Raw genomic sequence first — 24,377 nt, 5'->3', positions numbered from 1 at the left:
AACTTCTACGAAAACTATACCATCAGCTCCCCTGGGACTCTAGCTTGTTCACTGTAGATTTTGAGACTTTCCAAATTCCATAATCACATGAGCAAATTCCTTGTAATAATTCTCTCCCCCACCCATCCTCTTAGTTCTGTTTCTTTGAAGAACCCTGATTAATATATCTGATAACTTCTGCTTATGCAGCTCTAGAACTAAGACCTGTTTTTTTTTTTGTTTTTTTTTTTTTTTAATCTGGGTTCTGTCAAATGCCACCCACAGTGTGTCTCCCTAGAGAGCTGGGTAGCCTCTACTTGGATTGCCTATGACTACACTGTTCATGTTTTGAGCAGCATTATTCCTTACTCCCATATCTTTGTGGACTGCTATTTGTCTGATCCCAGCTTCATATCACTGTACATAGAATGACTTATATTATCCACACTGTTAATCATCTCTAACATTGCTCCTTCTTATTTGTCTATCTGGGTTTCTCGCTTTTACTCATGAATCCTACTTTAAGATCACCATTAGTTCACAATGATTAAGTATAGTTTGTTATTGGATTCTAGAAATCTCCTGAAAACTCCCCTCTTTCATTGTTCTATTTCTCCTGCAATTAAAATAACTTTGGTTGGCAATGATTAGCTTTTTAAGTGAGGTTAGTGTTATTTTGTCAGTTTATAGCAAGTGCTACAGGTATAAGTGCCAAATAGTCTTCCATCTTATTTAAAGGACCAGCTATTACCCTCTGAGTAACGATTTATGCATGCTTGCATCCTGTCACTTCAGTTGTGTCCGACTCTTTGCAACCCCATGGACTGTAGCCTGCCAGGCTCCTCTGTCCATGGGATTCTCCAGGAAAAAATACTGGAGTAGGTTGCTGTTTCCTTGTTCAGGGGATCTTCCCAACTCAGGGATCGAACCCAGGTCTCATGTCTCCTGTGCTGGCAGGCGTGTTCTTTACCACTGTCAAGGGCCAACTGTTAGTCTGTGAATGATGCTATATATGGAGTGCTAAATTCAAAGTTTTTGAAAAGCAGAGTTATAAATACATCTCTTTAATGGCAAGTAGCCCCATGGGCACCCAGGTGGTGAATATCAGTAACAACCAGACCTTGGGGCTAGAGGTTCATGGGAGGGAATCATCATTGTTCTGATGCTTATCCCTTCCCCTGAAGAGGGGACAAGGGCAGATTTGGGGTTGGGAGTATACCCCAAAGTGAAAACAGTATGAAGATGTGACCCTTGCTTCTATGAAGATCAAATTCTCAATTAATGAGGGAAGGAGTAAAGAGAAAGATTTCCCATATTTGCTTTCACTCACATTCACATGTATATATCAACTCTCAAAAATATTTTGTGATGTTATTGATTCTTTTAAGTCTCAGTGAGCTTGAATTAAACACATACAAATTGAAGTATCCAAAAGGAATACTTTTGAGGAACACTAAAGATTGTCTAGTTTATAAATTTGTCTTACAGGAGAGCAAACAAGTTTTGAAAAATAAAATTTCTTACTAAAATCATAGAGCATCCAAGCTATTCCCCAGTTTAGTGGAACCCCAACAAAAAAGACAGTTCTGTTTTTTTTTTTTTTAATTTTATTTTATTTTTAAACTTTACATAATTGTATTAGTTTTGCCAAATATCAAAATGAATCCACCACAGGTATACATGTGTTCCCCATCCTGAACCCTCCTCCCTCCTCCCTCCCCAAACCATCCCTCTGGGTCGTCCCAGTGCACTAGCCCCAAGCATCCAGTATCGTGCATCGAACCTGGACTGGCATCTTGTTTCATACATGATATTTTACATGTTTCAATGCCATTCTCCCAAATCTTCCCACCCTCTCCCTCTCCCACAGAGTCCATAAGACTGTTCTATACATCAGTGTCTCTTTTGCTGTCTCGTACACAGGGTTATTGTTACCATCTTTCTAAATTCCATATATATGCATTAGTATACTGTATTGGTGTTTTTCCTTCTGGCTTACTTCACTCTGTATAATAGGCTCCAGTTTCATCCACCTCATTAGAACTGAGTCAAATGTATTGTTTTGTTTTTAATAGTCCTGCAGTTTGAAGAAGTTTGTTGATTACTCATACTCAGATAAAGCACTCATTCCCCATACTCAAAGTCCTTCAAGCTAGGCTTCAGCAGTACATGAACTAAGAACTTTCAGATGTACAAGCTGGGTTTAAAAAACACAGAGGAACCAGAGATCAAATTACCAACATTCATTGCATCATAGAGAAAGCAAGGGAATTTCAGAGAAAAGCATCTACTACTGCTTCACTGACTATGCTAAAGCCTCTGATTGTGTGGATCACAACAAACTGGAAAAGTCTTAAAGAGATGGGAATACCAGACCACCCTACCTGCCTCCTGAGAAACATGTATGTGGGTCAAGAAGCAACAGTTAGAACTGGACATGGAACAACTGACTGTTTCCAAATTGTGAAAAGAGTACATCAAGGCTGTATATTGTCACCTTGCTTATTTAATTTCTATGCAGAGTTCATCATATGAAATGCCAGGCAGGATGACTCACAATCTGGAATCAAGTTTGCCAGGAGAAATATCAACAACCTCAGATATGCAGATGATATCACTTTAACTGCAGAAAGCGACAAAAACTAAAGAAGCTCTTGATGAGGATGAAAGAGGAGAGTGAAGAAGCTGGCTTAAAACTTGTATCATTCAAAAAGCAAAGATCATGGCATCTGGCCCAATCATATATGGCAAATAGAAGAAGAAAAAGTGGAAGCAGTATCAGATTTTATTTTCTTGTGCTCCAAAATCACAGCATACAGTGACTTCAGTCATGAAATTAAAAGATGCTTGCTCCTTGGAAGGAAAGCTGTGACAAATCTAGATAGGGTATTAAAAAGCAGAGACATCACTTTGTCCACAAAGGTCCGTCTAGTCAAAGCTATGGTGGTTCCAGTAGTCATATATGGATGTGAGAGTTGGACCATAAAGAAGGCTGAGTGCCAAAGAATTGATGCTTTTAAACTGTGATGTTAGAGAAGATTCTTCAGAGTCCCTTGGACTGCAAGGCAATCAAACCAGTCAATCCTAAAGGAAATCAACCCTGAATATTCATTGAAGGACAGATGCTGAAGTTGAAGTTCTAATATTTTGGTCACCTGATGGGAAGAGCCAACTCATTAGAAAAGATCCTGATTCTGAGAAACACTGAAGGGTAGAGAAGAGGGCAACAGATAGCATCACCAACTCAATGGACATGAATCTGAGCAGACTCTGGTAGATGGTGAAGAACAGGGAAGCCTGGAGTGCTGTAGTCTCGAGTCTCAAAGAGTCAGACACAACTTAGTGACTGAATGACAACATGCATTTTTGCCCCCATTTCTCAACCCCTTCAATCCAATTTACAAGTTTTCATCTATACACAAGCTAGGTTTTTATTTCCTCTCTTCATGGGTTACAAATAGCATATACACGATCTAAATTTATTTAAACATACCTGGAGCTTCAACAGAGACAACTGAAACATAGTTTTGTTTAAAGCATGAATCATTTTCTCTCAGTGTGAAAATTTCTTACCCAAACAAGTTAGACACAGCATACAACTCACTCTTTCACATTTTCTTGTGTGCAGTGGGATGTTAAAAAAAGGACATGCCTCTCTAAAACCTCAGAAATGGAATCTTTAAGGGAAAAAATGGAAAAAGCTGAAGTAATTGCAACATTATCTAGTGACAATATATTCCCATATTGCTATACTTTTCCACATATAACTGGAAATCAAATTGAAAAACTCTGAATAATCAAAGGGCACAACTAAAAGGGACAAATTTTCTAGCTTTGATTCCAAATAAAATTAACGAATATTTTAAAAAGAAGCCTCAGATGACCCTAGTATTTAAAGATAATGCATAGTTATGTATTTTTATATAGAAGGAAATGGCAACCCACTCCAGTATTCTTGGCTGGAATTTATATGGGCAGAGGAGCCTGGAGTGCTACAGTCCATGGGGTGACAAAGTCTCAGACGTAAGTGAGGAACTAAATACAAACATTGTGTATTTTCAATGCAGCTTTTCATTGTGATCATTTTTAGAGATGGCAATATGTATGTCTACTGATAGACATACTACTACTTGAGCTAGAAGCAGATTCAACTTACAGACAAAATACACACCACTATATTGTGAATGTTTTTGGATGTACTTAGTCATGTCTCTTTGTGACCCCATGGACTGTAGCCCGCCAGGTTCCTCTGTCCTTAGAATTTTCCTGGCAATAATAATGGAGTGGGTTGCCATTTCCTTCTCCTGAGTTTCTTCCAGACCAAGAGATTGAACCCACTTGAATTGGTATCTCTTGCTAGAGAACTGTATATATGTCTTTACTACAATTCAAGTATAAGAGCCAACACTGAGATATTAGCTTACATTTAATTGTTATAGTCAACACATGGATCCTAACAAATCTGTACTTTTCTTGATTGACATTTATTAAGGAAATTTAATAATTTGGAGATATAATATAATTTCTCTCTAGTATTTACCATCTACTCTCTTGTGAGAAGGTTGACAATGGAAACAAAATGAAACATATATTTGAAAGGTCTGATATTATTGTGAAAAGCATAAATAGGATACTTACTGGGTTTAGAAGGATTGTGAGGAAAAGTTCACCTCCTCTGATACTTTTATCCAGTTCTTGGGGGCCTCCTGGATACTCTTTGTAGAAAATAGTGTGTGTGAACAACCCACAGGTCTGTCGAGGGAGGACCTGAGAAAAAAGAAAAAGCAGCATATTGACATGACTTAATTAAAAGTTCCATTGATGTGTCATGACTTCAGAGTCTGCATATTATCATTCCTACTGGAGTTTCCCAGTGGATAAAGCCAAAATCTTACTGTAATCAAGAGTTGACACTGATGTAATTATGTAAACATTAAGACAGCTGCCCAAAGTCATAGGACATATACGTTACAACATTTTCATTCATGCCTACAAATTTCACCTACCAGCTGAGTTATATTACAGAATTGGTTAAAAAAAAAAAAAAAAAAAAAGGCTTCTTAGGGTTAACGTAATTCAAATATAGAGATTCTCCAAGGTTACATTTTTCATGGTATTAGATCGCTTTTTCCCTTGATCCTGAAATACAGTTTACATGTACTTACATCTCAGAGTCCTCAAAACAATGAGTTTTCATCAGCCTCACCACTCTGTTTTGTTTTTACTACTCTGAATTAAAGTTTTAATCCCAGTAATAGTCAAATTATCTAATGATTGCTTCTGGCATGTCTTGTGCTTAATTCTGTTGTAACTCAGAATGTTCAACAGAGAAAGTGAATAGGTAATTTTATTCCAAAAACTTTGTATTGAATAATAAACCACTTATAATCTAATGGGGTTGAGGACATGTATTCAATTGCACAGAATAACTATTTATTCTTTGCTTAATTTTCATAACAGTTTTTATTAAAACCAAGGTAAATGAAAATACATAGTGCTGACTTAAAGGAATGTTTCTATTTAATAATATAGCAAATGGTCACACTACTCAATTAAGGGAAAACTGCTTTCACTCTGATCTGCATTTGTATCAGGGTAAAACTTTTAATATCTGCTGGATTTCTATGGACATCAATACCTTTAGTTGCATTTTCAATAGATCTATTAAATCTGAGGCTTCTTTAGGTCCTCTAGTACCAATTTACAATAAAAAAATTAAAGTTTTATATTTAATGAATGTTAAGTGTTATCTCTGTTAACATGCGTGCTATTATTCTTTGGTTTTAGATACTTATTGGGTGGAAAGATAGATAGGCAGATGATTCTAGTAGTAACCTGAATAATGGGTTGAAAAGGTGTAAATATTTAAAGGAGGGAGAAGAGTTGTAAACCTTTCCTATGATCTTGGCAACCAGTGATGAGAACATGACCTAAGGCACTGGATGTGGGGATGGATGTTTTAAGATGAGCTATTTTATCACGAAGCAAAATAAGACAATTTTTTTCATTCTCATGAATAATTATAAATTCCCATCTGATATACTTTTGGTTTTATTTTCATTTATAGGAACATATGCATCATCCTTCCATCAAATTGTTATTTTTCAGTTAATATATTTGAAAATAAAATATATACCTTCATTTTTATAATATGCTAGGAAGAAAACAATGAAAAACTGCTATCCTAAGATATTCTCCAGTGTCTGAAACTGAAAATAAACTGAGTGGATAAATTTAGCTCTTGGATACTACTTGTTAGATTCTGTCTGTTGATAGTGTAGTGATTTGAGAGGTGTTTTCTTGATTTACGAACCTACATTCTGCCTAGAAAACTCTAAATAGAACCAGCCAAACAAATGGACCTAGAGAAACTCTCCAGAAGTATAAGGTCCATAGACAAATCCAGAAACTGCAGGGGATGACCTACATGAAACCTGCTTCCAACATTTTGAGCTTGTCTCGAATTTGCCAAAACTACCCCACAGCTTAAGAAGCAAGTCTATAGCCAAGCAGTGTATTAATGTGTGACCATCATGGTGTGCAAGGGATTTATGATACTCATGTAAACGAGTTTTTTGGAAGTTAGATTTTGTCTTCATTCCACATGTAGGTACTGAGAGCCTTTGATACACAACAATACATGCTCACCATGATGCTATTGTGAATGAAGCCCTTTCGGTATCGTGCAGGTTTCAAATGCGGATACTCTTCAGTGCTGGTGACCTGAATACCCCAGACCTTCTTCCAAGCTGCATACAGCTGAATATGAACTGGGTAGACCCCTGAGTGATGTGGTGCCACTGCATAGCCCATGTTGATAGGTATTCCATGTTCCTAAAAGAAAGCCAGAATAACATCATATGCCATGTGGTCAGTTGAATTTAATTAAAATCATTTCCACAAATACCTATTTAGGATATATTGAATTCTATGAGAAGGATGAAATACATAAAAACTAATAGGATGGCATTTTTGTCTTTCAGTAACTCATGATCTTATGATAATCGTAGTAAATTCGTTGGGCATGTTGCTCAGTCATGTCCGACTATTTGCAAACCCATGAACTGTAGCCTGCCGGATTTCTCTCTCCGTGGAATTTTCCAGGCAAGAATATTGGAGTAGGTTGCCATTTCCTACTCCAGTGGATCTTCCTGACCCAAGGACTGAAACTGTATCTCCTGAATTAGCAGACAGGTTCTTTGTCAGCTGGGATGCTAAGATTAATTCTGAATTTTGAATACAGAAAGTTTGGGAGGAAGATAGGAAGAGGACATGGCCCTTCCTCAGAAAAGAACAACAACAAAAAAATGGCATGTGTGTAAGTTGCCCAACTAAGAGATGAATAGTACAATGTAGGGTGTGTGTCTATGATGTTGAAGACAACCAAAAAGGTAAGTACGTACAATAATGTGATGAGCTTTTACTGTTAACATCAGGGATTGGGAATTAATGTATTTGAATGGCATAGACAAGGAAGCTCTGTGATCATGGAGGATCGTGACTGCTCTGTGTCTTAGGAAGCAGGATATGGTGACACATTCGAAGATGAACCAGAAGTGAGGAAGATGTGAATTAAGCCTGTGCATTACAAAGCTATTGTGATGGTACCATTTAGAGGGAACGTGAGGACCTAACCTAGATTGTTGGTGGTCAGATTAAAAGCCTACGAAAAAATGCCATATGAGAGTCAGTGATGTTGTGGATACAGTGGGTAAAGGAAAAGTGAAGATTGGTTTTAGATCTTAGCAGCTCAGTTTATTTTTATAAAACCTACTGTTTACTATGAGATGCTTCTCTTGGGTAAACAGTGAACTCTAAAGGAAAGAAGGATAAATTTAAAACAATAATAGGAGAAAATTGTAGAAGGATGGTATTACATTGTAAACTACATGATATCGACCTGTAGTCTTCTAATTTCTGCTTCTTTGTATTTCTCCCTTTAAATGCTTATCTGCTTTATAAAGACGCCTTGAAGGGTTGGATCTCATCAATTGAGGGTATAGATGACAATATTCAGTAATACATGAAGGCTGACTGAATCAAAAAACAGAACACAAAAAAGTGTTGACTTGACAATTGCCACATATATTTTCTATTATATGATACACAGAGCAGGGAAAGAATTCAGTCTGGCATAATAAGCAAGTAGTGAATGGATCACGTGTCTACAATGCCTAAGTCAATGCCACATTCAGTTCAGAAGATAGGCCCTAAACAAGTCTTCATTCTTCCTTTCACAGTCTGGCCCTCACTGTACAGCCAGATTCACCTCTCTTTCACTAGGAGTATGTGTTTTCCAGCATCTATTACAATAAATGGCTCCATAGAAAAACTGAATTATGAAATCAATGCTGTAAAATGAGCTGGAGTCTTTGGCTAGGTACTGAGGAAAATTCATTTCTTTGTGTATGCAGAAGAAAAATACTTCTTCCAGGAGCTTATGTTTTCAATATAAAGTAAGGTTGGCAAAGTCCAGTTATAAATATGCTAGGAAACTACCAAAAGGAAAAGGTAACTACTTTTATGCTGACACTCACTGGGGAACATGTACTGGGAAAAGCCTTAGATCTCTCTGGTTAGTTCCACGTTGCTCAGTGAATGGTCCCAAAGCCTTCTGAGGATCAGTATCATGCAGCAGTCAAAATGTGAATGAGCTGGGTATGACATACAGATAAAGTTTCTCATGAGAGAAGTCTAAGATCAAGTGTGTTCAAATCTCTCTGTCTGGTGAATAGGAGTTGTGTAACTGCTGCAGAGAGAAGTAGTTCTGATTTACAAAAAAAGGAGTGACAACCTGTTATATTCTTATTATTCTTTCAAGTGATTCATATGGTTTTGTATTAGTCTTGTTCCATGATTAAAAGAATAACAAAGTCAACAACGCATGAATTCTAACATCTTTACCAATCACTTTGTTAGTCCTCATTTGTATCACTTCTAGTAGCACAGCTGGTAAAGAATCCGCCTGCAATGCAGGAGACACTGGTTCAGTTCCTGTGTCGGGAAGATCTGATCCACTCCAGTATTCTTGGGCTTCCCCTGTGGCTCAGCTGGTAAAGAATCCGCCCACAATGAGGGAGACCTGGATTCGATCCCTGGGTTGGGAAGATCCCCTGGAGAAGGGAAAGGCTACCCACTCCAATATTCTCCCCTGGAGAATTCCATGGACTGTAGAGTCCATGTGGTCGCAAAGAGTTGGACACAACTGAGCAACTTTCACTTTCACTTCAATACTTATTCCAAATTTTGGGCTCAGAACACTAGATAAGTATGTGAATCTTCTAGAAGCAAAGAGATAGAAAATAAAATCATGAAAGAATTGAAATATTAAACATCTATCTATTCAGCAAAAAAAAAAAGACATTTCACTTTTGACAGGTAGTAAAATGAATTGTAGAACTTTCATGAAAAAAATTAGAAGGTAAAAAGCAATTGATTTGGTGAGTAGGAAGGAAGGGACAGTAAAAGGATTTTATTATATCTATTGATTTCTGGGGGCTTAATGTTCTACTGCTCATAAAGTCATCTTATCACACTGACAACTGGAGCTCAATCAAAATACTAAATCACACTAGATAATTATGGGTTTATACTTTTTCCATCTAAATGATAACAGAAAATGAAAAGTAATTCCCTAGTAACTCTTTTTTCTGTTATCAAGGGGCTTGCTGTAGAAACCTTCATTCTTTACTGTCTAGAGCTTAAAATATACTTCACGGTGACTTGGTCAACTAAAAAGTGAACTAAATATATTTTCACAAGATCACAAAAATTTCAAAATTTGAAATATTTTCTAATGTGAATATAGGAAACATTTGAGATTACAAAATTAGAAATATAAATGACAGAGTAAATTATTTTATATTATTTATTAAAACCATGTCTTTTAAAGGATCTAGGAGTTCTATGATATCATAATATGACACGGCATCACAAATAATGATTGGGAACTTAACTTGATCTAATTTTCCATTTATGTTAAATTCCCAGTTGACTTGAAAATGAGATAATGGGGTAATTTATAGACCATTAAAAAAGAGGGTCATCAGTTTTCAAAAACTAGAATAAAATAAAATATATTTAGCACCAAACACCTAACAGTAATGGACATGATCTCATTTAACTTTTCATTAGTCCTTCCTACTGATCATATCTGCTTGTAACTGCTTAGTATCTGATATTTATGAAGTTTTTTTACATTCATGTCTAGCATTATCCTCATAATTTCCCTGTAAGGTAGCCTGGATGTTATCACATATGGAAACTGAGGCTCAGGGAAGGCAAATAACTTGGTCATGTTTACAAATGTCAGAGCTAGAATTGTACCCAAGTCCTCTAAATTCATTGCTTATGCTTTTCTACTCAGTTACTACTACTGTGACCCTCTCTCCCCACTCCCAGGTAATGACTAGAAGCACTTTACTGACAATAGGGAACTGATTTTAATATAAATATATTTCTGAATCAGAACTCCTACCACTATTTTTACTTGGAAGGGTTATAAAGCAAAATTATACACTTCCGAAACTCTGCAGCTATCATTTTTGATGCAAACAAGTTTCAGTCAACCAGAAGTACTTAGAAAAGATGTCAGAAGGCAGTAGGTGGGCAGATGCTAAAGCCTGGCAGCTCCTGGCTCCTGTTGCTGGTATGGAAGATCCTTTCTGAAGCAGAATTTGGTGCCCATTTGCAGGGGAGCAGTGAAAACTTATACTTCTGTCAGAGCTCCAGTAGCAACTTTAGAAACAATTGCTCCCCTAGGGAGCCAGTTCTGTCTGGCTCTGCAAGTCCCAGAGGAGGAGTACAGCCTAGAATCTGCTCCATCAGCCTTTCCAAAGTTTTGGAAGTACTTGAATCTTGAATAGCTGAATAAAAATTCTCTTTGTTTAAAAAAGCTCCAAATGGCTTCTGCTTCTGTCATGGAAATCTGACTGATACAGGTGGTCTTTCCCCTTTCTAATAAATAGAAAAGGTTTAAGGGGTTCAGGTGAGATGTCAGTGGCTTGAATTCTAGGAAAACTGAGGAGAGAGTTTGCCAAAGTACTGCATGGTTTATCTTCAAGAAAATTCATTAATACACGAGAAACATTTATTTGTCTAGCTGGTTACTATCATATATTACTATTAATTCCTGGGCTTCCCTGCTGGCTCAATGGTAAAGAATCAGCCTTCCAAGGCAGGAGGTGCAAGTCTGGTCCCTGGGTCAGGAAGATCCCCTGGAAGAGGGCATGGCAACCTACTCCAGTACTCTTGCTTGGGAAATCTCATAGACAGAGGAGCCTGGTGGGCTATAGCCCATAGGGTCTCAAAAGAATCAGATACGACTTAGCAACTGAACAACAAAAACATTAAATCTTATGTTGATCAGCCAGTGATTAGTGTACAGAGAAAATAACTAGGAGACTAGTCTTGAGGCAGGAAATAGATGGGCCCCAGGCTGAACAGTTTCTCCCCTGTGGACAAAATCTCCATAATAGCAGAAACTCTATAAAAGCAGGATGCTGGACGAGGCTGGGCCCTGCCCAGATAAGAGATAAAAGACCACATAATCCTCATTCTTGAAGTCAAGGGGACCTCCTGGATTACACATGTGCAGAAAGGCTCCTTGGAGGTAAAAAAGGGAGGGAGTGTCACCTCATGATAAGTGATGTCAACTATCCATATGCCTCTTCATTAGAATCCATCTTGGTTAAGACCTAAGTACACACATGGGAGTTTCCTGAGATATACCAAATATAGACTCAGAATCAGGCAAATCAAAATGATTGGTCAAAAGAAACCTGGAAGAAATGCCCCATAAAAGTGATTCAAACCACCACAGGGGTGTGACTCGGTCTCTGAGCCTGCCTCTGTGCCTGTCCACAAATAACTGTTCTCTTTTCATTCTAATAAGCACTTTACTTGTTTCAGTACCTTCAGTCTTTACGGGAAGTCTCTTCTGCAAAGCTGAAGAGTCAGGGCTGTGTCACTGACCCCTGGACTTGTGGCTAGATGCCCTCACCACCTAAACCTGACCTTAATGTTTGGCCAGAACTGACACCCTGAGTTATACCACTGCAGGCTGAGGCCACCAGACTGACTGACATGCGATCAGTCTTAAGTAATAAATGTCAAAGGTCAACTCATGGTGAAACCATATCATAACAAGAGAAGGTGAATCAATTGCATTGAAATAACATTGCCTAATGTATTAATGTTGACGACTTACAAGCACCTTTGTGCCAGCATGTAAAGGAATACCCCTTCATAAGATAACCACATCCTAATACGTGGGCCAAAAGATCTGCAGGCACAACACAAGAGCTAGAAAGAACAATTCTGTGGTCAATCATTGGTAGGTACTTTTTAGAAGACCTGGCACACCATAGAGAGTCAGAGGAGGAAAGGAGAAAAACGGGAGTTGGGAGATCTGGATTCATGGACATACCAGAGACATTCCCTAGATCAATCACAATAGCTGAAGAGAAACCTGAACAATAGATGGAGGTCCTGATACAGAGAGGAGAAGAGTCAGACAAAAGGCATTTTTCCCTGTTATTATGAAACCAGACCTAACACATTTTAGGATGGTTTAATATGCCCACTCCTAGCAGCATGCTTGTTTTATAAATATTTTTTAAAGAAAATAGCAAATAAAAATTTGTATTAAACAAATTCATCACATATATTTAATAAATGAATATAGAAGAAAAATAAATGAAATGATGATTACATAAATGAATATACGTGTAAAGCATAAATGAATATACTCATAGTAAAGAGACAATGCATTTAACAATACCCTTTTGAACTTAAATTATTGATTTGTCCTCCTAATTACACAACTTCTAGGGAGTGACACTAGTGCCCAAGAAAACAGATCTCATTATCTATTTTTCCTTTTAATAAGGACTTGGAATCACATTGTCAACTTTGAGAATGAGTCTAGGGTCATTGATTTTGCACTGTGTTTTGGGTACTGAGATTGTCTTCTGTTTTCATAAGTGATAAAAGCAATGGCTGCATGACCCTGGAAATTGGCTGGGTCAGTCCTGACACTTTTTGGAGCGAAGCCTAGTAAATGGTGACAAATCTCTGGAGAGCTCTGTGTTACAAATGGATTTTTCTTTTGAAAAAGAAATAGCACAGCAATGGCATTGCTTCTATAGTGTGAAATTTCCAATTCTAAGTGAGCTATTTTGAGCAATTGAGACACATCTCTTTAGTATTCTTGACCTGCTAAAGATCTACTTAGCTGCTTAAAGATGACTAACAGGAAAACTAAGTAAGTCTTCATTCACACTGTATAAAATGTAGTTGATTAGGCACTTTCACTGCTAACTTTTTGTGCTCAGAATTCCCACTTTATTGCTAATTATTCAACATCTATTTATTATTTATTATTATGTATTAGAGCCATTTTAGTTACAGAGGATATAGCAATGAGCAAATATAAATCTCTGCCAGCAGGAAGCTTATATTTTAGTGGGGTAAGAACAAGATCATAAACAACATTACAGTTGGTAAAGTGTATATTATATTAGGGTTTCCAAGGTGGTGCTAGGCTAAAGAAACTGCCTGCCAATGCAAGATACATAAGAGATGTGAGTTCAGTCCCTGGGTTGGGAAGATCCCCTACGGGAAGGCATGGCAAGCCACTCCAGTATTCTCCACCCATGGACAGAGGAGCCTGGCAGGCTACAGTCCATAGGGCCTCGAAGAGTTGGACATGATTGAAGCAACTTACTACACACAGAGCATAAATATTATATTAGAAGGAGCTAAGAGCTTCCCTGGTAGCTCAAATGGTAAAGAATCCACCTGCAGGCAGGAGACCTGAGTTCAATCTCTGGGTTGGGAAGATGCCCTGGAGGAGGGCACGGCAACCCACTCTAGTATTTTTGCCTGGAGAATCCCATAGACAGAAGAGTCTGGCAGGCTACAGTCCATAGCACTGCCAAGAGTCAGACATGACTGAACAGCTAAGCACAAGAGCTGTGGAGATAAAACACAGCAGAGAAATGAAGAGGAAACAAAGGGTATGGGTGGCAACATTATAATAAATAGATCATTCACTGAGGGTCTCATGAAGAAGGTAGTATTTTGAGTCCAGGTCTAAAGTTGTGAGAGATTAAGCCATACAGATAACTTGGGGAAGATCATTCCAGGCAGAGGGGACAGTACATGCGTACATTGCTCTGAGTTGAAAGCCCATCAGGTATTTTTGAGGAAGAATAAGAACTCAATTATATTTGGAACAGCATGAGCAAAGGGGGAGAGTAGCAAGAGGTGATGTCAAGAGGCCTCACTGCTGCAAGTTCTTTACTGAACAACTCCAGGGGGCACCATTCACATTGAATATGCTTTTCCAGAAGTTGCGTGACACAGTATCAATGACAAGAAGGAATGGGTGCAGAGCATGTACGTCCTTAATATGCCTCAATAAGGATGGTGATGTTTATTTACCTTGAATGAGAGGAGGAGTTACTGGGAACGTTTGAGAGATAGATTAATCTAGACTATCATTAAAAACAAAATTCTTCGGGCTGCTATGTTGAGTTGACTGAAAGGAAGTAAGGAGGCAGGTAAGAACCAGTTAGTAGGTTTGTATAATAAGTGAGAGATAAGGATAGCGTGGAATGGGGTGGGGACAATGTAACTAGTGAGAAGTAATTTTTATTCTGGATATATTGTGAAAGTGGAGCCAAGGAAATTGTGATAGATTGAATGTGAAACATGAGAGAAGGTGCTCAACTAGAAGGATGGAATTGCCATCAAATAAGACTGCAAAGTTTAAAAATCAAACAGGTTAGGGGGAGAAAGACAGGACACATGTTTGGGATTAGACATTCAATTGGATGTACCAGGTAGGAAGTCAGTCAAATAAATACATCTAGTGTTTAGAGGAGTTCCACTGGAGACCTAAATTTGGTGAGGTAGCAACATATAGATTTTATTTAAAGTTATAAAACTCACTAAGATCACCAACAGAATGAGCATGCCGACAGAAGAGGAGGCCTAGGGTAAATCTTTGGGACAAATTAACATCAAGAAAGTGGAGAAAATAGAATAAGTCCAGGAAATACACTCAGAAAGACTACTGCAAGCGAGACGGGAGGGACATCAGGAATTTACAATGAGAACTAAGAACTGCCCATTGGGTTTAACACTCAGTGCTGTTTAGGGAACCCGAAAAGAGAAGACCTTATGGAGTGGTGAGGAGCAAGCAAGCCAGAGTGGATTTAAGAGAGAATAAGGGAGCTGAAATGGCAACAGTGAGTATAACAAAGATTTTAAGAAGTTTTGCTAAAATGAAGGATCAAGAAATGGTGCAGGAGTTGGAGGGAGAAATGACATAAGCACTGGATTTTCTGAAGATGAGAAAAATAACTGCATGTTTATAGAAAGGTAAATGCTTTAGAAAAGTGGGAATTGCCTGAGTTATGTGTATACAGATGCATACACACACACATATATATAATACACATATACAATTATATTACATATATGTATATATAATGTGTGTGTGTGTGTATATATATATAATGTATATTTCACCTTCAAGACCCTGGGAGGAAGGTAGTGATAATCCAGGTGCAGAGAAAAGGTTAGGGAAGCTTACTGACCTCGTGCAGCTGGTGTGGGTCTGGACCTGGGCTGAGAGGCCAGAGCCTGCACTCCTGGTCACAAAGGTGCCGAGTGGGGGCATGGGGTTTGGCTGTACCTGAAGCCTGGGGTCCCCAGGGCTGTGTGGGCAGTTGAGCAGCTGGGCCCGGTGGCTTTAGTGCTTGGTGTCCAAGGGCGTGATCATTTTCCACAAGGCTCACTGAGGCAGTCGGCCACAACCTGTGTGTAGGTGTTCTCCCGGTGGAAGCCAGCCTCCAGCAGGGTGTCCACCTGCGTCTCCTTGAATTTGGTGGTGATGTCTGAGTACCTGGACTTCGCCAGCTTCTCTGGGAGTGAGGTTGCAGTAGGGCAAGGATGCTCCTGTCTTCAGCAGGCAGAAGGCATGGTCCATAATGAAACAGAACTGGTGTGTGTTGCTAGGTCCCCTGAGATGGTGGGTACATGTTGCACGGGATCCCATCAAAGTGACTGGCAGAGTAGGTGCCACCTCCGCCCACTGGTTTTTCAAGGTAAGCATCTTTGCAGGGCGGCCACTGGGCCCAGTCCAAGAGCCAGGAAGATCTGGAAGATGCTGTGCCTGCCCTCAATGAGGCAGTGGCATGCATGCAGGTAGGGATCTCCCAGCACTGGGTGATTGACTCACCCGGGATCTGCAGGTCCGACACATCACAGGCCACAGGCACTGCCCACCACATGGGGATGAACTCCCGCCGGCTGAAATGTGGGGGCTCGTAGCAGAGGCTCTTGAATGGAGGGCTGGATCCAGAGCCCCACAAGCTCCTGATGCCAGACCACAGTGTATATTTAAGTCACTGTTAACACAGTTTATGGTAATAAGTGATATATCTATATATTCAAAAAACTGTACTAAATAATTATCACCACCAGAGTCACTAGCTATGATGACTATTACAATCTTTACGTTTGTTTTCTGTCTAGACAGGTTCACATGTTGCAGATGAAAATCAAACCTATATTTCCATTTTGCTATCCTCACATTGAAGTAGTAGCTGTAGTGATGGGGCCAAGTAGAAGTTCCCTTTCAACTGATTGATATATATTTTTTTTCAGTGAAATAAGAAGCTTATCAGTTGAGAGTGAGGATGGGGCAAGATGTGTATATTTTACAGAAAGAGAAGGTATGAAAGAGTGGTCCAGGGGAGTAAGGCTGTGAACAAAGTCGCTACTTAACTTCTGGGCAGCGCTGAGGATCTACATGAGGTCTGCAGTCCTCGTAAAGTGAGAACTGTCCAGTGTTAGTCCCAGCCACATTCACTTTCAGGGGTATGGGTATGGACTAGGTAGAGATTTGGATTTAAACTGAGTTGAGACTTTGTGAGGGAGTTTGATGAACCAAGAAGTATAAAGGAGTTCAGGGAGGATTCAAGGGAATGGTTATGGTGATTGATTATTGAGCAAAGCTGAATAAAGAGGAAAGCAAAGACCTGTGAAGGGTTAGGGGTGGCAAAGACGTGTCATCAGGTTATCTCCAGAAATGCCAGGACTGCCTGTTAGTACCTTTCTATTAGTTATTGCCTCTGTTGCATGTCAAGATCTAGTTCTAGAAGTAACTTAGTGACAAGAGAAATGATACTGGATATTAAATATTTAGAACATGTAACAGTGTTTTTAACCTGGAAGAAATAACACTAGAGAATCTTTGTAAATGTGTTGAGTGATATGGAAACAACAATAGCATTATCCATCCCATTATGATATCATTTCCACAGTTACTATAAGCAGAAATGAGAAAAAGAAAGTACTCAAAATAATTCTGTTTAATGCAAATCACAGAATTTTCACATGTTCATTTGTAATTTTATCTCAAGTAAATAATATAACTAATTTACCTTGCCATATATATCTATTCTTAGCACCTCAAGTATCTATGCACAGCATGTATTAAATAAAGAAAATCAGGGTGGTTCCTGCTCCACCTGGGCAATCCTATTTCCACAAAAACTGGGTAACTCCAAGCTGCCACAAGTACTGGGAAAGCACCTCTAGTCATTCTTGGACTTTGTTTCTTATTCAGAGTGCCTGCTTCTCATTTCACTGCTCCTCCTGAAACACTCTGCAGCAGGAAGGCCTATGTCAGACATCAGAAGTGCTACTGCACATCTTAAGTTTGGTTCTTCTTGGCTATGCTCTTGCTCTGTGTGAGAATGAGAAGGAGGGGATATAAGTCCTGATTGAGATGCCACATTCTCTAGAGTCCTTCTGGCCCCTGATGTGGAGCAGCTGGTTAGTTCTGCTTGTTGGACTGGCAACTACTGAGAGATCAAGCCCTGAGCCTTTGGAGTGGGAACACTGACTCCAAGACCCTAGACTACCAGAGAACTAACCCTGCTGCTGCTGCTGAGTCGCTTCAGTTGTGTCCGACTCTGTGCAACCCCGATGGCAGCCCTAGGGAGTATCAAATAATGAGAATTCACACAAAAGAACCACTTGAATAAAGACCCAGCATCACCCAACCACCAGTAGCACCCTGTTCAGGACACCTCATCCAAACAACAAACAAAACAAAAATACAAACCCAATCATCAGCAGACAGGATTACCACCTCACTCAGCCTTGCCCATCAGAGGAAAAGCAAACAAACAAAAACTTAGCACAAATCTCACCCTATAAAAAACTTACACAAACCACTGGACCAACTTTAGGAGGGCAAAAACCAAAAGGAAGAAAGAATTCAACCTTGAAGTCTGGAAAAAGGAGAACTCAAACACAATAAGTTAAAAAAATAATGAAAAGGCATAGAAATACTACATAAATGAAGGAACAAACTAGAAACACTGAAATCCAAATAACTGAAGAGTAAATAGGCAAGCTACCTGAAAAAGAATTCAGAATAATGATAGTAAAGATGATAGAAAACCTTGAAAACAAAATGGAGAAAATGCAAAAATCAATTAACAAAGAACTAGAAGAATTAAACAATAAACATACAGAGACAAACAACACAATTACTGAAATTAAAAATACTGTCGAAGGAATCAGTAGCAGAATACCTAAGCAGAAGAACAAATCAGTGAGCTGGAAGATAAAATGGTGGAAATAACTTTTGAAGAGCAGAATAAAGTAAAAAGAATGAGAAGAACTGAGGATAGTTTCAGAGATCTCTGGGACAATATCAAACACACCAACATTTGAATTATAGGGGTCCCAGAAGAAGAAGAGAAAAAGAAAGGGTATGAGAAAATTTTTAAAGAGATTATAGATGAACATTTCCCCAACACAGAAAAGGAAATAGTCAATCAAGTCCAAGAGGCACAAAGAGTCCCATACAGGATAAACCCAAGGAGAAACACACCAAGACACATACTAATCAACCTAACCAAGACTAAGCACAAAGAAAGAATACTAAAAGCAGAAAAGGAGAATCAACAAGTAACATACAAGGGAAACCCAATATGCTTAACAGCTGATCTTTCAGCAGAAACTCTGCAGGCCAGAAGGGAATGGTAGGATATATTTAAAGTACTGAAAGGGAAAAATCTACAACCAAGATTACCGTACCCATCAAGGATCTCATTCAAAATTGATGGAGAAATAAAAAGCTTTTCAGAAAATCAAAAGTTAAGAGAATTCAGTACCACCAAACCAGCTTTACAATAAATGTTAAAGGGATCTATATAGTCAAGAAATACAAGAGAAGAAAAAGATCTACAAAATCAACCCCAAACAATTAAGAAAATAACAATAGGAACATATATATCAATAATTATTTTAAATGTAAATGGATTAAAGCTCCAACAAAAAGAACAGACTGGCTAATTGGATACAAAAACAAGACCATATATATGCTGTCTACAAGAAACCCACTTCAGACCTCAAGACACATATTGGCTGAAAGTGAGAGGATGGAAAAATATATTCCATGCAAATGCAAAGGAAAGAAAGCTCAAGTAACAATTTTAAGATCAAACAAAATAGATCTTAAAGATTACAAGAGATAAAGAAGGACACTACATAATGATCAAGGGATCAATCCAAGAGGAAGACATAACAATTGTAAATATCTATGCAAAATCACTGCAGATGTGACTGCAGCCATGAGATTAAAAGATGCTTGCTCCTTGGAATAAAAGTTATGACCAACCTAAACAGCATATTAAAAAGCAGAGACATTACTTTGCCAACAAAGATTTGTCTAGCCAAAGCTATGGTTTTTCCAGTAGTCATGTTTGGATGTGAGAGTTGAACTGTAAAGAAAGCTGAGCACTGAAGAACAGATGCTTTTGTACTGTGGTGTTGGAGAAGACTCTTGAGAGTCCCTTGGACTGCAGGGAGATCCAACCAGTCCATCCTAAAGGAGATCAGCCCTTAGTGTTCACTGGAAGGACTGATGCTGCGGCTGAAACTCCAATACTTTGGCCACTTCATGCGAAGAGTTGACTCATTTGAAAAGACTCTGATGCTGGGAAAGATTGATTGCGTGAGGAGAAGGGGATGACAGAGGATGAGATGGTTGGATGGCATTACTGACTCAATGGACATGAGTTTGGGTAGACTCTGGAGTTGATGATGGACAGGGAGGCCTGGCGTGCTGTAGTCCATGGGGTTGCAGAGGGTCAGACACAACTGAGTGACTGAACTGAACTGATGCACCCAACATAGGAGCACCTCAATACATAAGACAAACACTGACAGACATAAAAGGAGAAACCGACAGTAACATAGTAATAGTAGGAGACTTTCACACCCCACTCACACCAATGGACATATCATCAAAACAGAAAGTTAATAAGGAAACAAAAGTCTTAAATGATACATTAGATGAAATGGATCTCACTGATATCTTGAGGACATTCCATTCAAATTCAGAAGAATACATCTTCTTCTCAAGTGCACATGGAACATTTTCCAGGATAGACCACATCTTGGGTCACAAATGAAATCTCAGTAAATTTAAGAAAATTGAAATCATATCAAGTATCTATTCTGACTACAATGCTATGAGATTAGATATCAATTACAAGAAAAAAAAAACTGTAAGAAAAACAAACACATGGAGATTAAACAACATGTTTCTAAATAACCAACAGGTTACTGAAGAAATCAAAAGGGATATCAAAAAATTTCTAGAAACAAATGACAATGAAAACATGACAACTCAAAACCTATGGGATGCAGCAAGAGCAGGTCTAAGAGGGAAGTTTACAGCGATACAATCCTACCTCAAGAAACAAGAAAAAACATCAAATAGAAACCTAACTTTACACCTTACACAACTGGAAAGAGAACACCACCCCCCCCAAAAAAAAATTAGTAGAATGAAAGAAATCATAAAGATCTGAGCAGAAATAAATGAAAAAGAAATGAAACAAACAATAGTAAAGATTAATAAAACTATAAGTTGGTTCTTTGAAAATATAAACAAGATTGATAAACCTTTAGCCAGACTTACAAAGCAAAAAGGAGAGACGAATCAAATCAGTAAAATTAGAAATGACAAAGGAGAGATAACAATATATAATGCAGAAATACAAAGGATTAAGAGACAGTTATGAACAATGGGCTTCCCTGGTGGCTCAACTGGTGAAGAATCCACCTGCAATGCAGGAGACCTGGGTTTGGGAAGATTTGGGAAGACCTTCCCTGGGTTGGGAAGATTTCCTGGAGAAGGGAAATGCTACCTACTCCAGTATTCTGGCCTGGAGAACTCCATGGACTATTCCATGGGGTCACAAAGAGTCAGACCCGACTGAGCAATTTTAACTTTCACTTCCATTATGAACAACTATATGGCAATGAAATGGATAACCTGGAAGAAATGGAAAGGTTCTTAGAAAAGTTCAATCTTCCAAGACTGAACCAGGAAGAAATAGAAATTATGAACAACCCAATCACAAGCACTGAAATTGAAGCTGTGATTAAAAAAAAAAAAAAGTCTCCCATAAAACGAAAACCCAGGACCAGATAGCTTCTCAGGAGAATTCTATCAAACATTTAGAGAAGAGCTAATGTCTATCCTTCTAAAACTCTTTCAAAAATTGCACTTCCAAACTCATTCTATGAGGCCGCCATCACCCTGATCCAAAAATCAGGCCAAGACAACACAAAAAATGAAAACTACAGGCCAATATCACTGATAAACATAGATACAAATATCCTCAACAAAATTTTAGGAAACAGAATTGAGCAACACATCCAAAAGTTCATACACTATGACTACTGCTGCTGCTGCTGCTAAGTCGCTTCAGTTGTGTCTGACTCTGTGCCAACCCATAGATGGCAGCCCACCAGGCTTCCCCGTCCCTGGGATTCTCCAGGCAAGAACACTGGAGTGGGTTGCCAAGTTGGGCTTATTCCAGGGATGCAAGGATTCTTCAATATATGTAAATCAATCAGTGTGATATACCATATTAACAAATTTAAAGATAAAAATCATATGATCATCTGAACAGATGCAGAAAAAGCCTTTAACAAAATTCAGCATCCATTTATGTTTAAAACTCTTCAAAAAATGGGCATAGGAGGAACCTACCTCAACACAGTAAAGGCCATATATGATAAGCCTACAGCAAACATTATTCTCAATGGTGAAAAACTGAAAGCATTCCCCCTAAGATCAGGAACAAGACAAGGGTGTCCACTTTCACCACTATTATTCAACATAGTTCTGGAAGTCCTAATACAATAATCAGAGAAGAAAAAGAAATAAAAGGAATCTGGATCAGAAAAGAAGTAAAGCTCTCACTGTTTGCAGATGACATGATATTGTATATCAGATCAGATCAGATCAGATCAGTCGCTCAGTTGTGTCCGACTCTTTGCGACCCCATGAATTGCAGCACGCCAGGCTTCCCTGTCCATCACCAACTCCCGGAGTTCACTGAGACTCACGTCCATCGAGTCAGTGATGCCATCCAGCCATCTCATCCTCTGTTGTCCCCTTCTCCTCTTGACCCCAATCCCTCCCAGCATCAGAGTCTTTTCCAATGAGTCAACTCTTCGCAGGAGGTGGCCAAAGTACTGGAGTTCAGCTTTAGCATCATTCCTTACAAAGAAATCCCAGGGCTGATCTCCTTCAGAATGGACTGGTTGGATCTCCTTGCAGTCCAAGGGACTCTCAAGAGTCTTCTCCAACACCACAGTTCAAAAGCATCAATTCTTTGGCACTCAGCCTTCTTCACAGTCCAACTCTCACATCCATACATGACCACAGGAAAAACAGCCTTGACTAGACGAAACTTTGTTGGCAAAGTAATGTCTCTGCTTTTGAATATGCTATCTAGGTTGGTCATAACTTTTTTTCCAAGGAGTAAGCGTCTTTTAATTTCATGGCTGCAGTCACCATCTGTAGTGATTTTGGAGCCCAGAAAAATAAAGTCTGACACTGTTTCCACTGTTTCTCCATCTGTTTCCCAAGAAGTGATAGGACTGGATGCCATGATCTTTGTTTTCTGAATGTTGAGCTTTAAGCCAACTTTTTCACTCTCCACTTTCACTTTCATCAAGAGGCTTTTTAGTTCCTCTTCACTTTCTGCCATAAGGATGGTGTCATCTGCATATCTGAGGTGATTGATATTTCTCCTGGCAATCTGGATTCCAGCTTGTGTTTCTTCCAGCCCAGCGTTTCTCATGATGTACTCTGCATATAAGTTAAATAAACAGGGTGACAATATACAGCCTTGACGAACTCCTTTTCCTATTTGGAACCAGTCTGTTGTTCCATGTCCAGTTCTAACTGTTACTTCCTGACCTGCATACAAATTTCTCAAGAGGCAGATCAGGTGGTCTGGTATGCCCATCTCTTTCAGAATTTTCCACAGTTTATTGTAATCCACACAGTCAAAGGCTTTGGCATAGTCAATAAAGCAGAAATAGATGCTTTTCTGGAACTCTCTTGCTTTTTCCATGATCCAGTGGATGTTGGCAATTTGATCTTTGGTTCCTCTGCCTTTTCTAAAACCAGCTTGAACATCAGGAAGTTCACGGTTCACATATTGCTAAAGCCTGGCTTGGAGAATTTTGAGCGTTACTTTACTAGCGTGTGAGATGAGTGCAATTGTGCAGTAGTTTGAGCATTCTTTGGCATTGCCTTTCTTTGAGATTGGAATGAAAACTGACCTTTTCCAGTCCTGTGGCCACTGCTGAGTTTTCCAAATGTGCTGGCATATTGAGTGCAGCACTTTCACAGCATCATCTTTCAGGATTTGGAATAGCTCAACTGGAATTCCATCACTTCCATTAGCTTTGTTCATAGTAATGCTTTCTAAGGCCCACTTGACTTCACATTCCAGGATGTCTGGCTCTAGGTATTGTACATAGATATCCTTAAATATAGTATCAGAAAATTACTAGATGTAATCAGTGAATTTAGCAAAGTTGCAGGATACAAAATCAATACATAGAACTCATTTGCATTTCTGTATAACAGTGAAAAATCAGAAAGAGAAATTAAGGAATCAATCCCATTCATCACTGCAACAAAAAGAATTAAATATCTAGGAATAAACTTACCTAAGGAGACTAAATGTGTGTACACAGAAAATTATCAGACACTAATAAAAGAAATCAAAGATGACATAAACAGATGGAAAGATATTCCATGTTCCTGGTAGGAAGAATCAATATTGTGAAAATGACTATACTGCCAAACACAATCTACAGATTAAATGCTATCCCTATCAAATTACCAATAGCATTTTTCACAGAACTAGAGCAAAAAATTTCACAATTCATATGGAAACACAAAAGATCCCAAATAGCCAAAGCAGTCTTGAGAAAGAAGAATAGAGCTGGAAGAATCAACCTTCCTGAATTTAGATTATACTACAAAGCCA

The 24,377-nt window shown here is 38.7% G+C and overlaps 1 protein-coding gene across 1 annotated transcript in view; it reads right to left on the bottom strand.

Annotated features, from left to right (window-relative positions):
* Positions 1-24,377, bottom strand: part of LOC109560113 (bifunctional heparan sulfate N-deacetylase/N-sulfotransferase 4) — a 317,526-nt gene that overhangs the window by 108,011 nt on the left and 185,138 nt on the right. Inside the window, exons 5-6 of the mRNA XM_070791024.1 lie at positions 6,628-6,813; positions 4,618-4,746 (exon numbers count right to left, since the gene is read on the bottom strand). Of these exons, the coding sequence (XP_070647125.1) occupies positions 4,618-4,746; positions 6,628-6,813 (315 nt within the window). The remainder of the gene's footprint in view (positions 1-4,617; positions 4,747-6,627; positions 6,814-24,377) is intronic.

Source organism: Bos indicus, chromosome 6 (assembly GCF_029378745.1).
Source record: "Bos indicus isolate NIAB-ARS_2022 breed Sahiwal x Tharparkar chromosome 6, NIAB-ARS_B.indTharparkar_mat_pri_1.0, whole genome shotgun sequence".
NCBI classification, from domain to species: Eukaryota; Metazoa; Chordata; class Mammalia; order Artiodactyla; family Bovidae; genus Bos; species Bos indicus.
Note: the sequence above shows the minus strand (reverse complement) of the source record. Positions and strands in the feature narration are given on the sequence as shown.